This window comes from Alternaria metachromatica, assembly GCF_023757995.1.
Source record: "Alternaria metachromatica strain BMP 0045 chromosome Unknown scaffold_16, whole genome shotgun sequence".
In the NCBI taxonomy this organism is placed as follows: domain Eukaryota; kingdom Fungi; phylum Ascomycota; class Dothideomycetes; order Pleosporales; family Pleosporaceae; genus Alternaria; species Alternaria metachromatica.
Genome location: NW_026055507.1, coordinates 280,928 through 295,278, shown reverse-complemented (window position 1 = coordinate 295,278; position 14,351 = coordinate 280,928). Strand labels below are relative to the sequence as shown.

The 14,351-nt window shown below is 52.7% G+C and overlaps 3 protein-coding genes and 1 non-coding gene across 4 annotated transcripts; 3 read left to right on the top strand and 1 right to left on the bottom strand.

Moving 5' to 3' along the window:
• Window positions 1-2,787: 2,787 nt before the first annotated feature.
• On the top strand, window positions 2,788-2,877 carry J4E83_006876. The gene has a single exon. It is a non-coding gene; the product is annotated as a tRNA-Arg (tRNA).
• Window positions 2,878-3,610: 733 nt separating this feature from the next.
• On the bottom strand, window positions 3,611-5,625 carry J4E83_006875 (uncharacterized protein; the record flags this gene model as incomplete). Its single annotated transcript, XM_049333785.1, has 4 exons — window positions 3,611-4,874; window positions 4,921-5,149; window positions 5,199-5,520; window positions 5,584-5,625. 4 exons carry the CDS (start codon window positions 5,623-5,625, stop codon window positions 3,611-3,613), a joined length of 1,857 nt encoding a protein of 618 aa, XP_049187041.1.
• Window positions 5,626-6,502: 877 nt separating this feature from the next.
• J4E83_006874 (uncharacterized protein) lies at window positions 6,503-8,267 on the top strand (the record flags this gene model as incomplete). Its single annotated transcript, XM_049333784.1, has 4 exons — window positions 6,503-6,793; window positions 6,846-7,357; window positions 7,403-7,946; window positions 8,178-8,267. The coding sequence occupies 4 exons, from the start codon at window positions 6,503-6,505 to the stop codon at window positions 8,265-8,267; spliced, it is 1,437 nt and encodes a 478-aa protein (XP_049187040.1).
• Window positions 8,268-10,058: 1,791 nt separating this feature from the next.
• Window positions 10,059-12,904, top strand: J4E83_006873 (uncharacterized protein; the record flags this gene model as incomplete). Its single annotated transcript, XM_049333783.1, has 5 exons — window positions 10,059-10,551; window positions 10,603-10,919; window positions 10,967-11,247; window positions 11,299-11,656; window positions 11,705-12,904. 5 exons carry the CDS (start codon window positions 10,059-10,061, stop codon window positions 12,902-12,904), a joined length of 2,649 nt encoding a protein of 882 aa, XP_049187039.1.
• Window positions 12,905-14,351: the final 1,447 nt, after the last annotated feature.

The following is a 14,351-nucleotide window of genomic DNA, read 5'->3' as shown; positions in this document are numbered from 1 at the left end:
GGAAAGACCTGAACACCCTGGAGGCTACATCGACGTCAGGTCACCAACTCTGCATGTTCTCATATTAATGTAGTCTCTAGATCCGCTTTCCTGCCTTCGAATATTCCGACGCGCCATGGAAGAAAGCGTGGTCCAGAACGGCCCTCTATTGAGGCTCCCTTGCGAATTGCGCTTGCGTATCTACGACGAACTTGTCCCTATCAGCCCTTTAAAATCCGATAGTCCACCAACACAATTTACCGGTCTTCTCTACAGCTGCAAGACAATACAACATGAGCTCGAACCAGAGATTTGCAAACGCATAGCCACTGCCATCTCTGAGGTAGCCGATGATGTACGCCAACGCACTGGACAGGAGATGGTGTACACTCCACCTGACTCTTTCTGCGGTTGGCGCAACCTCACTGTTTGCCATCGTACGCGTGCGTATATGTTCGGTTACAACGAGCCATTCCTCGTATTCAGGGAATTCTGGTTCGATACTCTCACTATCCACTTACACAACAAACCCGATACGTACCAATTCTATCGAACACATCCATATATTCATGCGACAAGGAAACTAGCCAATGATTTGGCAAACTATGCCGAGACGACTGGCTCAATACCAAGACCCAAAAGATGGGTTCTCCTCTTCGGTGAACGAATCGAACAATTTCGGTTGCACACGGGTGCAGGCATGAACGACAACAAGATCTGTTGCGACGAAAAGTTGCGCTGGGTATGGAGACATATATCGAGTGTACGCGGGTGGGGCGTAGTCTTCTGTAAGATCCCGCAATCAACCCGACCACGTATTATGGATCCCACAGAAAAGGACAAGAGAGAGATGTTCAGGGATGTGCAAGGAAGATGGGTATCTGAAATGGCATGCGAGATAGAGGAAGAGAACCACAGGCGTTATATGGCCAATATGCAAAGAGAAATTGCTAGTACGGCACGCGGCCGTCGGATATTGAAGGAGGTTGATTCAATCATGGCTGGAAAAAAGGAACCTTCTGTGTAGAGAGGAGGCGAGTATGGTTTGTCGACACAGCACTGACATATGACAAGAATCTGATGAAGAAGTGAGGACTTTATAGATGGCAAATATACACAGCGTCCTAGTCTTTCACCGTGGTCCATTGAGCGTATTTTCAGAATCGCCTCCACGCCCATGATCCACCAAGGCGCATCCTTGAACTCGTTGAATCTACTTCAGCGCGTTTAGTGTAATTACGGTTCCGATGTGTAGTAATGCACGATTCTACCAATCCCTCTACCCTGCCCATCTTATCTCTTTCTACCCTATCTTGACAACGCCTGTATCATACCCATACTCATAACTCAAAAATCGCAAGACTGTGCCAACAGCTCTGCCAACTCCTCCAAAGCCGCCTGATCCTCCGCGTTGAACCCATTCAGTTCCGCACAATCTATATCGATAATCGCTACAACCTGTACGTACGTTAGCAAACCGATGTTCGTAACGCCACAATCGCTAGAAAAGAACATACCTTCCCACCCTGCACAACCGGAACAACAATCTCACTCCTACTCCTCCCATCACACGCAATATGTCCCGGAAACGTCTCTACATCTGCCACTAGCTGCGTCTTTGCTTCTTTCGCCGCAGTTCCGCATACACCGCGCCCGAAATTGATGGTCTGGCATGCTACCTGGCCTTGGAAAGGGCCGAGCAGGAGTTGCGACGCATTTGTTGGGGAAGTGAAGTAGAAACCTGCCCAGTTGACGGAGGAGGAGGGAGAGGGCAGCGAGTGGTAGGCGTGCCAGAGGAGGGATGCTGTGTTTGAGAAGTTGCTGTTTGGTGAAAGTCATTGTTAGAAATGTATTTTATGGTGTGGATGGGGAGGAGCGCCTACCAGACCTACACAATGTCAGCAATCCTATTCATCCTCCTCATTCTTAAGACTTTGAGAATTACATACCCAATTCCTTTGCCCATCAAAAAGCGATCTCGCCTGCTCAAGCACTTGCTCATAAACCTCCTTCTTACTCATTCCATCGGCAAAATCGGACGCGTCGGCGTGCACCTAACACCAGCCCTTTTGTCAGCCCAACGTATTCGAGGCTCGTCATAGTCCATACTACGCGAAAACGCTTGGCTTGCATACCATGGTCGTTGATATCCTGTTTATTCCTGTGTTCGGAATTCTTTTCTTGGGCGGCTTATTGTTGTGTGCACAGAAAACGGAAACGCAGTCGCCGAAACTTGCCGGGCAGCAGCGATGATGAACCCACACAACAAAGATTACTACGGGGTTATAACTCTACGGTGAATGTCTATTTGTACTTGGGACTCTGGCAAACGTGTGGGTAAGGGAATTGGTATTACATGATTGTTTACTGTTCTGGCTGCAAGGGGTTTAGGTTGACCAAAAATTGTCGATCGCGTCATCGCCGTCTAATCTTATCTAGGCGTTCCGTTACCAAACGACAACTCTTCTCGCTTTCTTGTATATACACAAACATGTCTTTAGGCGATGCTGTGCCGAGCATATGTTAGAATATATGCAGACCTCAATGCCGCAGCCCTGGAGTTCATGCACGATTACACTCGGCTACGCTTCCAAGTCGGCTCTGCTACATGATTCTCGGCCAAACCATCCCCACACCTACATACCTCCCTCCACATCGTTCAGCAAAAACTTCACCGCTATGATACATCAGACCTCAAGACATCCTCTGCCAACGTTGATTAAACTATAGCTCAACAGCATGAAAGCTCGTGCTGGGGTTTACCAGCTACATAGACATCTCCCACCACAAGAACTCTTCATGGCAACCGGTCGGTTGGCGCAATGGTAGCGCGTGGCCCTCCTATCTACTACAGATATCCCAAGGCCAAGGTTGCGGGTTCGAGTCCCGTGCTGATCGTATGTCGCTCACGATCAGTGGTGTACACTGACTTGAACGAAATATTTTGCTGGTTTGATGGTGAGATGCAACTTTTTTTTCTTCGGTTGTAGATCTATCAGCTATCCGCCACCACCAACTATATAGGAGCTCAGTAGAAATAACAAAGCTAACGTCTACGACCCGTAGATGTATTACCTTGATTGATATCGGGATAACATATCCTTAGGGTTAGATAGATACTTGTATGCAACACAATCTTTCGTCAACCAAATTTGAGAATAGATCTTTCTTCAGTAGTGCAAAGCAAAAGTCACAGTCACAATTCATCAGACAAGTCAAGTTTGATAGAGAAGAACATGCCATTGTTTTTGGACAATTAGAAGTAGTCATCAACTCATACACGTCATGAACATATCCGCAGCCAGATTACCGCGAAAAGGGACAAGACTAAAGTAAAGATGCAGCAACAAGTGACTGGGTAATGAGACAGTAGAAAGAGACATTAGCACACCATGCGCCCCCAGTAAACTCCCAGAATGATGACCCAACTCCGTTATGCACTCTTTGTAGTGATCCAAAAACGCCCGCCCGCAGACGACATGTGTAGCGTCAAGCCCGATGGCATGCTGTTCGACGAAGAATTGACTGAGACGAGAAACGAAGTGACGATGAAGGTCGTGTCACAAGACGCCGTGCTAGAACTCCCGGAATGAAGATGCGGGATCAGAAACGCAAAATCCAGTGACGATGCTCATGACTTTGGGCGGGAGATGGCATTGCCCATGCTTCCAACACGACCGCTGGTTTTCCGTACAGCAGACTTGCCATCGGTGCTTCGGCGCGAGGGACTCGATCGGATCTTGCCCATGTTGATGCTGCCACTGCCGCTCTTCTCCTTTGGTGTCTTTGGCCGTATGCCAGCCGGCGCAGTGTTCTCGAGATCGCTCTCCTCACCGAAGCCGAAAGAAGTGTGGGTTACTGACGTTTGGACGACGGACGTGGTGCTGAATGCGCGACGCTGCTTGTCCTTGAGGGTTGGCGAGCGCTGAGGAGAGCGCGAGGATGTGCGCCGCGCAATCTGGCGCAGGTGGAACTCCTCGTCCGACTCGCCATCGAAGCGTGTGATGTCTGCCCTGACCTCTGTGTGTGACCTGGTGAAGGGCTCGTTTTCGTCGATGCGCTGTGGTGACCGCGAGCCGTTGCCGTAAAGCTTGCTAGTCTTTCGCGGTTGTCCAGGTGTCGGCGCAGGCAGGTTGTCCTCCAACACGCCAATGTGGCCCGAGTTGCTTCGCTCGTTCGACTCGATCTCACCAAGCGCAGCGCGCTTAGACGATCCGTTGGGCGGTGTGAAGGTTTGCCCGTTGCTAGCGAGGCGCTGCTTGTGCGGTGACTTGGTAGGCGTCGATGGCACGGTCTGCGCGTACTTTGCCTTGAACTGGTCCTCGTACCACCACTCTCGGAAAGTACCCTGGTTCAGGTGCAGCCAGTGCTGTTGGGGGCCAACGACCATGCCCGGGCGCATGAAGCGCATGTATGCGATAATCTCGTTGGCGGTGAAGCCGTGCTTGTAGATCAGGTACGCGCCGATCAAGCAGCCAGTTCGTCCCAGTCCAGCCTTGCAGTGGACTGCGATGCCGCGCTTCTGCACTGTGATCATCTCGTGGGCGAGGTTGACGAACTTGCGTACGAGGGACAGCGGTGGGCATGTTCCGTCGTCGAAGATCATGTTCAAGTGCTGGATGCCGAGCTTGGTGAAGTATGAAGAGGAGTAGAGTTCCGAGTTGAGGCGTACGACAAGTCCAACGTTGCGCGCGCAAAAGTGCGAGAGCACGTTCTTGAAGGGACCAGGGAGTCCAGATCGCTGGATCTCAGCGATGTTGGAGGGAAGCGTCGCGTACATCGGTGATGAGGTCGGGATCTCGTGTGTGGGTTGTTGCTGGGGAGAGGCAAAGGCGAGGAAGTTGGGAGTGACCCAGTTGAAGTCGCCCATATCTACGCGCTCAAACTTCTCGTACCTAGACCTGTCAGTATTCATTGGTAGGCGTGATTCGGTAGACATACTCCTCGAGGCTGAAGTCCTTGAGACCGCAGAGGCCCTCTTCCTTGGCCTTCCATACACCGTAGATGACGTCCTGGATGTTCAGAACATAGTCGGCCTGGCTGTAGCCGGCGTCGCGGAAGGGCATGCACGGCGGGTCCATCTGGGCAATGGGCGCCAGAGCAAGGTGAGGTGGCCATGACTGGATGAGCACCATGTAGCATGCGAGAATACAGGCAGCGTTTGCGCGACCTAGGCATGTTAACGGGTGCTATTGAGTGAGGAATGTGGAGTAGCTCACTCCTCGAGTCGGCGCTGCTCCAGAAGACGACGGCGCGGTCCTCGTTGAGAGGATCGCCCAGAACCTCGTGCAGCTGTACCGCGAACCGGTAGAGGTGGCCAATGTGCAGTGGGCCAAAGTCGCCGTGGAAGGCGTTGTACAGGAGCGTCTTGTCGATACTAAAGTAGACGGGAGGGTGCGCCTTGGGGCCGGCGGCAGTAGGACCTACTTGCGCGCGCGACGACCGCTTGGAGGGCGATTGGCTCTGCTTGGGGTACGGGAACGGAGTGTTCGCATCGGGCGGGCTTGTGTAGGATGCCAGGTAGAGTCTGTCTTGGATGTACTAGGAGATCGATCAGAACGGGTCCCGCGATCGCTTTGTTTTGGTGTGTGTTGTGGTGCTCACCTCGATCACCTGACCATAGCTGGTGGTGGATGCGCGCGACATCTTGGCCACTCGATCGCGTGGTGAAGCCATTGCGAAGAAGAAGGTGCGACCCGCAGGTGTTGACTACAGCTGGGAAGGACGTTGACGAGATGCCGACTTGGGACGAGAGCAGCGATGTCGGCAGCGCAGCGCAAAGGAAGATGCGTCGTCGGTATGGCTGGTGGCGGAAGTGCCGTCTGCGTCTGCGTGTCCTGCTGCGGTCGGAGTAAGGAATAACTGTAAAGATGTGTGACGGCGGATGGTTGGAGGTTTAAGCACATCCTCCATGTTGTTGTTGTTTACAGACGCACGGACTCGCCCGCTAGCTCCACTCCATGGTTTCGGGATGCCCGCAACGCCATCATAACAACTCTAGACGTCTTGGCCCAAGCACCACAACAACACAACAACTGGTGAGGCCCTCCCTGCTGTTTGCATGACGCACTGCCTATAGGTGTCCTGAGACATATCTCTTCGTTTGCCAGCATCTCTTGTCCCGCCGGCTACGACTCTGTTTGTTTCCGTCTCTTAGGGAACCAGCAGCTCGAGGCTTTGGACCTGCAGCTGTCGTCGTGTCTGCATGACCTCACAGGGTCCAGTGTACGGACTCCTAAAGGCAGCCTGCATCTCGATTGCTGCAGTAATCGCGGACAATTTGCGCGACCCGCACTAGAGCCCGGCGGCATCGCGATCGTCCTCACCGCATGCAGCCATCGAGCCGTTGGTCTTTCTTCTGTGCTACTCCAACAGTCAACAGTCAGCTGTCATCGTACAGACTCCACAGAGTTGTCGCTGTTTGAGGCGGGATCCTTGGCGACCCACAAAACCTGTGTGTCGCAGAGTAGCAGTGGGCCGCGCCCGTGCGCTGTAAAGCCTCATCTACCACATCAAGATTACGATGATCCGAAGAGGCAGGACCCAGGGGTGGCTCAAAGAGTCCATTGATGTTTTACCTACTTGGGCAACATTCAATGGCGTCAAATTCAACGGCGTCAAAGTAGGCCCGCTGCCAGGCTATGAGGACAGAGGGTCTACAGTCATTGCTGACGAGAAGCTTCAAGGGGGCGAAGCCGAGCCTTTGCTTGTCGTGCCCAAGGAGTTGATCATTTCTCGTCAGAATATTGAACTCCTTGCAAAGTCAGATCATCATCTGCGCGAACTTCTCGAAGCTCTTGGAAATTTTGGAAGGGTGTGGCAATTCCAGAAGAAATGCAATTGTGCCCAGCACTAACATGAAACAGACAACAAGAGGTGCCGTTTTTACTTTTCTACTCCTCCAAGCAACCATCTGCTGCCCCAATACAAAGGATGTTGGCGTGCTCAATCCTCTCACGGAATACGTCAAGTTCCTTCCAGATGAGCTGCTACCCACTTTCTGGAGCGAGGAAGAACAGGAGCTTCTCGTTGGAACCACGCTCAAACCTGCAGTCAGCGCAAAGCTCAACAGCTTATTGCGCGAATTCGAAAACTTGCGGACTGCTACAGAATCTATCAGCTGGTGTAAACAATACTGGTGGGATGAAGAAAATGGTATGTTGACTTTCGACGACTGGATGTGCGTCGATGCCATGTACAGATCTAGAGCTTTGGAATTCCCGGGTACTGGTGACTGCATGGTCCCCTGCGTCGACATGGCAAACCACGCGTCTGGTGATGCGACGGCCGCATTGTACGAGACTGATGGTAACGGGAATGGTCTATTGCTACTTCGAGAGGGCAAACAAGTTAAAGCTGGTGATGAGATAACGATCACGTAGGTCATCATGACGAATCGGAGGATACTCGCTCACAAATGTAGATACGGCGACGACAAAGGCGCATGCGAAAACATCTTTTCGTACGGATTCCTCGAGGATGCCATGACGTCTGCAAAGGTCGTATTTCTAGACCTCGATATCCCAGACGACGACCCACTCAGACCTGCGAAGATCTACGTGTCCAAAGTCGCACCGGGTTTTCGCATCTTCGAGAAAGACGGTACCATCGATTGGGAGAGTGACTTCATATGGCTTGTCGTAGTCAACGAAGAGGATGGTCTAGACTTCAAGGTCAGACAAACCACCGATGGCAAGAGAGAAATCCAATCTTTCTGGAAAGAGCAGGAACTCGATACTGTGAAGCTCCGAGATAATCTTGAACAAGATCCATTATGGGATGTCTTCCATCTACGTGCCACGGTACTGTTACAGAACCGCGTTGATGCGCAGATTGAGCTTCTCAAGGAAACAGAGGGCGCCAAACGGACGGGTACAATGCGGGAGATGCCGTGGCGACTTGCGGAGAGACTCCGAAGTTTGGAGCTAGACTTGCTCAAGCGTGCAGCTGCTACTCTTGACAGCCAGGTAAGACCAATTTCTCTCTATACCCCGCAGTGCGAGATCCATCATAGTATGTTTCGGACTTTACACCGCCAGAGGGCATGTGTCGCAGCATGTCCTTTGACGACAGTTTATGTGGTGTGGCGTCGCACCAAATTTGGTTGCATGCGCTTAAAAGCCCAGACTGTCAGGCTGCTCAACTACCAAATTATCATTCCTGCATCTTCTCGCCGGAACCGCACTGACGACAAACAGAAAGCCAAACTCCTCGACACAGAGGCAGTCATCCATTACCTAGGCTTGGACGAGGGAGGAAAGGACGAAGAAGAAGAAGATTTCTCCTGATAACCCAAGACCCCACTCCAGATAGACGAGCTCATATAACGTGGTGGAGCCCCACGCGCCCTGCATTTACTGCAACATGGGTAGCAGTACGTCTAAGGTAGACCATCAATAGAAGCATCGGCTCTCCACCATGCATTTCACACTGCTTGATACCTTGTTGTGCCTCAAAGCAACTGATAGATCTACTCGAACTTTTCGCAAATGATAGTACAACACTTGAAGGGAAAGATGAGCCATTAATGATTACGAAGGATAAGGCGACCAGTTCTTCTTTCGATGGCTACCCGTGCCGTTGAATGGGTGGGTGGTTCAAATCGTCATTGATGGCCTGATCCGACTTGCTACGGCAAACGGGATCGCCTTAAGGCTGACACTTCTTTGTGGCATGAACGGTCCCCAGAGGCCGCTGAGTGATTTGAGGGAAAGAAAATGGCGAGGAGGTCCGAGAGTGGGGTTTGCGTAGCATGGAGGCAGTTTGTTTCGGCGTGGTGAGATGCTTATAGCCATGAGAATGCTGTCGTGTGGTAACGGTCGCTAGCTGATATATATAGCTCTGACAATGGTCGTACAGCCAGGGCACCTGTTGCTTCCAATGATGAATTTTATACTCTTGTGTCAAGCAGCTACTTGTATCCCTTCGCCAACACAACACTCTTGTCATGTTCTATACACACAATGTGGCACGGACGGCTCATGTGGCCGCCCTACCGAACAGCCACTGTCTAATGATTGAGACATCCAACAATTGCTTTTTTCAGCCTTACACGCAGGGTCCGGCTAAATAGCCATCATAGACACGCGAGGATGCTATTGATCCCGTCTAGGAGAATTGATTTGCAGGTCGCAATGTGGCTTAGTCGAGATAAGCGGCGTGCCGCGCCGCCCACTCAGTGCGCTCTCATCATCCGTCCCTGGTCGATACAACCGCCTTTTAAGCCTGTAATGACAGAGTATACAGGTTGCGCGTTCCGTGTTGACAGGGACGATGATCCTTTTGTCTTCTAGAATGTGACACATAAAGTGCGCTGATGAGTTGGAGTCACACGGGCAGCCAATATTGCGGCTATTAGCGAATGGCTGTCTGCTAGTTGCCCTTGTAGACGATACCCATCCGGTTAAGAAGGGCGCGATATTTCGGACGCTGCACAGGACTAGAGCAGATTGCAATTGAGAGAGTGATGGGTGGCTCAATCACAGCAATCGGGCCGACGTCCTCGCATGATCTGAGCGTGGGTGTTCACCGTCGTCGAAGCCACCACCCCGCAGAAAGCTCTAGTCACCGTTGTGAGAGGCTGGTGAGGAGTGCCGAGAAAGGCCGTCGTGATTCTGACAAGCAGACGAGTCCCGCGCGCTGATCGCAGCGAAGCCAGCTTTAAGGTTTAGTGAACAGGCGTGGACGAGAAAGTATCGGCGAAAGATGTGCTGCTCGTGCTATCCCTTGTGGGATGGCGCCTGTCGCCCCGCAGCCGCCCACAAATTCCCCAGAGAAAGACTAAGCCAGGGTGGCAGGTGGCAGCTTACATCTGCCACGCCGTCCCCGATTCTTCCGCCAGCCCTCCTCGCCCGTCTGACTTGCGCACTCGCCCTGACTGCTTTTGCTCTGTTCTTGTGCATTCAAGTTGTGAACCGCCTGGCGACTACATATCCAAACCGCAACTACGATACACGCACGATACTCGAGTACCGGGGCAGCGGATGACAGAACGTGACACGACCTATCAGTGATCGCCCATTGGGCCTTGGACGAATACCACCTGACACCACCGACGACGCGTAACGAACGACGCCAAAATGCCCGGAATACTCCCCATGAAAGTGATCAAGGTCGGCTCCAGCTGCCAGAGCCGCATCGCCCAAGCCTGCGACCGATGTCGCTCCAAGAAGATACGATGCGACGGCATCCGCCCCAGCTGCACGCAATGCACCAATGTCGGATTCGAGTGCAAGACGAGCGACAAGCTCAGTCGACGCGCATTCCCCAGAGGATACACGGAATCGCTAGAAGAACGCGTACGCATACTCGAGGCAGAGGTTCGCGACCTGAAGGATCTCCTTGACGAGAAAGACGAAAAGATTGACATGCTATCACGCATGCATGCGCGTTCCCCGGCAGCGTTTTCGACCGCTAGACGACCATCCATACACTCTCCGGGTTCTTCTGACGTGCGAGAAGAATCACAAGAGAAGGAAGAGACGTTCAAGGTGCAGCAGGCACCGCTTCTGCTCGACGACCTGAACAAAGATTCGTATTTCGTGGGCAGCTCGAGTGGACGAACCCTTGTTGGTAAGATTCACGTTCTGTCGAGTGACGTGCAGCGCGTCTAACACTTCACAGAGGCGTTCAAGCAGAAAGCCCAAGAGACAGGCAGACTGTCCACCGACATAAACTCGAGCGCCTTCTTCGGCGCTGGAGCAAGACCGACTGCGACTCACCCCAAGCGCATCGTTTCATTCAAAGCCCCTCCTCGTCTGGTCTCAGATCAGATGATCAACATCTTCTTCCAAGAATGGGCTCCTCTATTCCCGATTCTCCATCGCCCGACCTTCTTGTCACTCTACGAGCAGTACGTAGCTAGCCCGGACACCATGAGCGACAAGAAGTCGATTGCACAACTCAACTTGGTCTTTGGCATTGCCGCGCTGTCAAGCGACGTATGTAAACCTTGCATTCATGTCTAGCAGAATGCTAACTTCTCCAGCCACGCGACGGTCAAGATGTAGAGTCTTTCGAGGCCCAGTGGCAGAGCGCTGTCGAGAGCTTCTTGATGGACAATGACGTCGCAACGCTGCAGTGCCTTGTCCTTGCCCAGATCTTCTGCCTGCTGAGGGCTGATTACTCGCGGGTGCTCAAGTACAAGGGCTTGGCTGTCGGCCTGTCGCAACGTCTTGGCTTGCATCAATCCCAGAAGCGCTTCGCACTCGATGCACTGACGAGCGAAACGCGCAAGAAGCTGTTCTGGTCGCTGTACACAGTCGACTGGTAAGTAGCCTTCGGCCGAGCCCCGCCGTTACACTTACTGACCGCTCCTAGTCTCTCCGCTGCACACCTCGGACTACCGAAGCTGATCCGAGAGGAAGATGTGCACTGCGAGTATCCGGTAGATGCCGATGACGAATACGTCACCGAGAAGGGGTTCCTGCCGACCCTGCCCGGCGAGTACACCAAACTTTCCAGCGCACTGGCTCTGTTCCGCCTGTCGCGCATCCTGTCCAAGGTGCTGACGGAGCTCTACCCCGGATCGGCATCACATGACATTTCGTTCCGCACTATTGCGTCGCTCTCCGACGAGCTGGAAGACTGGCAGGCTAACCTTGCGCCTCACCTCAAGCTGACGTTTGCGCAAGACAAGCCAAGCACCAACGTCACCAGCAGCAGATCCCCTGTTTTGGTATGTCTTTCAATTCCTGCTACATCTACCGAATGCTGACAAGCCTAGTCTCTCGTCTACCACCACATTAGGGCGCTTGTATACCGCCCAGCCGTTGTTGCTAATCTTGGCGACAAGGGCTCGTCGGCCGTTGTAGCCGTTGGCGATGCCTGCAAGCACATTGTGCAAATTGTCGAACTCCTAGACGAGCGCAAGCTAAGCTTCTCGTTCTGCCTCAATCGCAATGAAGTTCTCGTCCAAGCCGGCTTCGGCCTGCTCTTCCAGACCTTGACGCTAGCTCGCGAGGGCAAGTTGATCAAAGACAGCAACCGCCTGGTATGTTCTGTAATGGACATGCTTGAGCGTGGAAATGCTGCTGGCTATGCCGAGTTCCGTCGCGTGGGCTGCGGTATCGTGGCGGTTCCTCAGGTGGAGCAAATGCCAGCCCCGCCTCTGTCACGGCACAACTCAGAGGGCCACATGGGAGCGCCTCTGGATACCTTCCGTGCTACTCAAAAGTCGCTCAAGGCACTTGCAGCTCGCTTCTCACCAAGCATGATGAAAAATGCCCGACAAGACCAAGAGCCTCGTCGCGCGACTTTGCCTGCCCTCTCGCCCAGCGTGGGTGCGCATGCTAACCCTTCGCTGACAAGCTTGTCGTCCATTCGATCAGAACCTCCTGTCGCTCGTTCAGAACCAACATTGAGCCCACTGTCACATCGCGCATCCTTCTCGATGCCAAACAAGCGTCGCCCAAGTCAGCCAACACCCCAGCACCAGCAACAACAACAACAGCAGCAGCAGCAACGCAACATCGACTACCTCTCCTTCGCCAACGACCCACTCGCCAGCTACACCCTCCAAAACAACCAAGGCATCAAAACCGAAGTCTCAACCTCCGACTGGGAGCGTCTCCTCTCCTCCCTAGACAACGGCCAAACAAACATCTACGACACAATCTACGGCGGCCCTCCAGCCGACGCCCTCGTCGACGTAGCACCTCAATCAGCCAACACAGACAACGGCAACGTGACATGGTCGCCAAATGTCTGGAACTGGAGCGCCTATAGCTCCGAAGCCCCACCACCTCAAAGCGTACTCAGCTTCAGCGATGAGAGTCTGACTAGTGGTGAGGAATTCAGCACTGGCGCTTGTGATTACGGGTCTACGCCTGGTAGCGATAGATTGTATCCTGGTATTATGATTCCGGGTGACTATGATAGCACGACGGGTTTGACGGGCTTGGATGCTACTTATTGTGGGTTGTAAAGTGCTAGCAGAGTCGATGATATCACGATGATTATGATGGGTTGTACAAATGGAGAATGGGTGTCTGGCGCATAGGGTTGAGGGTTCTTCACCTGTTGACGACACGGGTCTGGTTGGGCTTTTGCTGCTTTTGAGATACCACGCTTTTGGCCTGAGCGAAAGAGAGTCACGATGGGAATTGGATGGAGGGACGAGCTATTTTCTTTTTTCCAATGGAAATCTTCGTACATAGTCTTCTTGGTGTTAATTTAATTCAACATTTGCAACTCACTACCTTCATTTGTTTTCGCCAGTGTGCTTGTACATCGCCCTGAGCTTCAAATCTTGTTCTTCGTACATCACCGTCTCCCAAAACCTCCGATTATCGGCAAGTCCCGCCGGATGAAAGGAAGTCCTACCTCTCCCCTCGCGTGCGTCTCCAGCCACACACCCTCCCACTACCACGACACAACACCCTTACCTACCACCTACATACATCCCCGCACCCCAGCTAGCCCACTGCGCGACCCACATGGTTCGCACGTGGAGAAAATATGCGGGGGGTTGTCAGCCTCAGCCCATTCCAGCGTCAGCTTTCCATTTTCCATTTTTGCCCTTGCTTGGGAGTAAGTGGGGACGGCGATGCAAGGGTTTCGCGATCGGAGGCATACTGCGTAATCGGTGTTGCTTGAGACAAGACGCCCATTAACGCCATGGCTTTGGCACCTGGGAGAACCTGAAATGATACGGCAGTTGGGGGCAGATGGTGTGGCGTAGCGCTAGGGATGGATGGATGTAAGAGATGACTGAGTATATAGCACGTAATGGGGCGCCTGCATAGAATCACCTCAGCTCAGCTCAGTTCGACTGCTGGCTGCTGGCTGCCCATACTCGTAAGAAGGGATTTTGGCAAGACATCACGATGCACAGCGTCATGATCGACGAGAAGGTGCTTGGCTGGCTTTCCTGATCGGAGTTTACGCAACACGTCATACATCGCGCTCTGTTTCCCATGATGTACATATTCTACATTCGTACTGAGGGGGTTGGAGCTAATCGGAGTATTGTAGCCAATCACAAAAAGAAACTGAGAAACTTTCCGTCACTCGCTCCTGACAGGTCCGACAGGCTTGATCCTTATTCCTGATTGATGTTGGTGATGGGTCGGCCCTTTGTAGCAGGTAGCGCGTGGGCGTTGGAAATGCGGGGTGGATCACACCATACTGTGGTAAGTGCAGAGACTGGGATGCCAATCATCGTTGCGAACGTGGTTATGGCGTACAGCTGGTGTTGAGGGGAATCGTGTGGTCGGGAGAATTCGGAGAGGTGGTATGCGTCGTCGCTGGGAGAACATTCGAGAATTGTGCCAACATCTCGGTATCCGCTGAGCTGGCGACATCCAGTCTCTCCGTTCGTCCCTTGACATTCCCTTGTCGCGGTGTATGAAAGCATATCCGATGACACATTG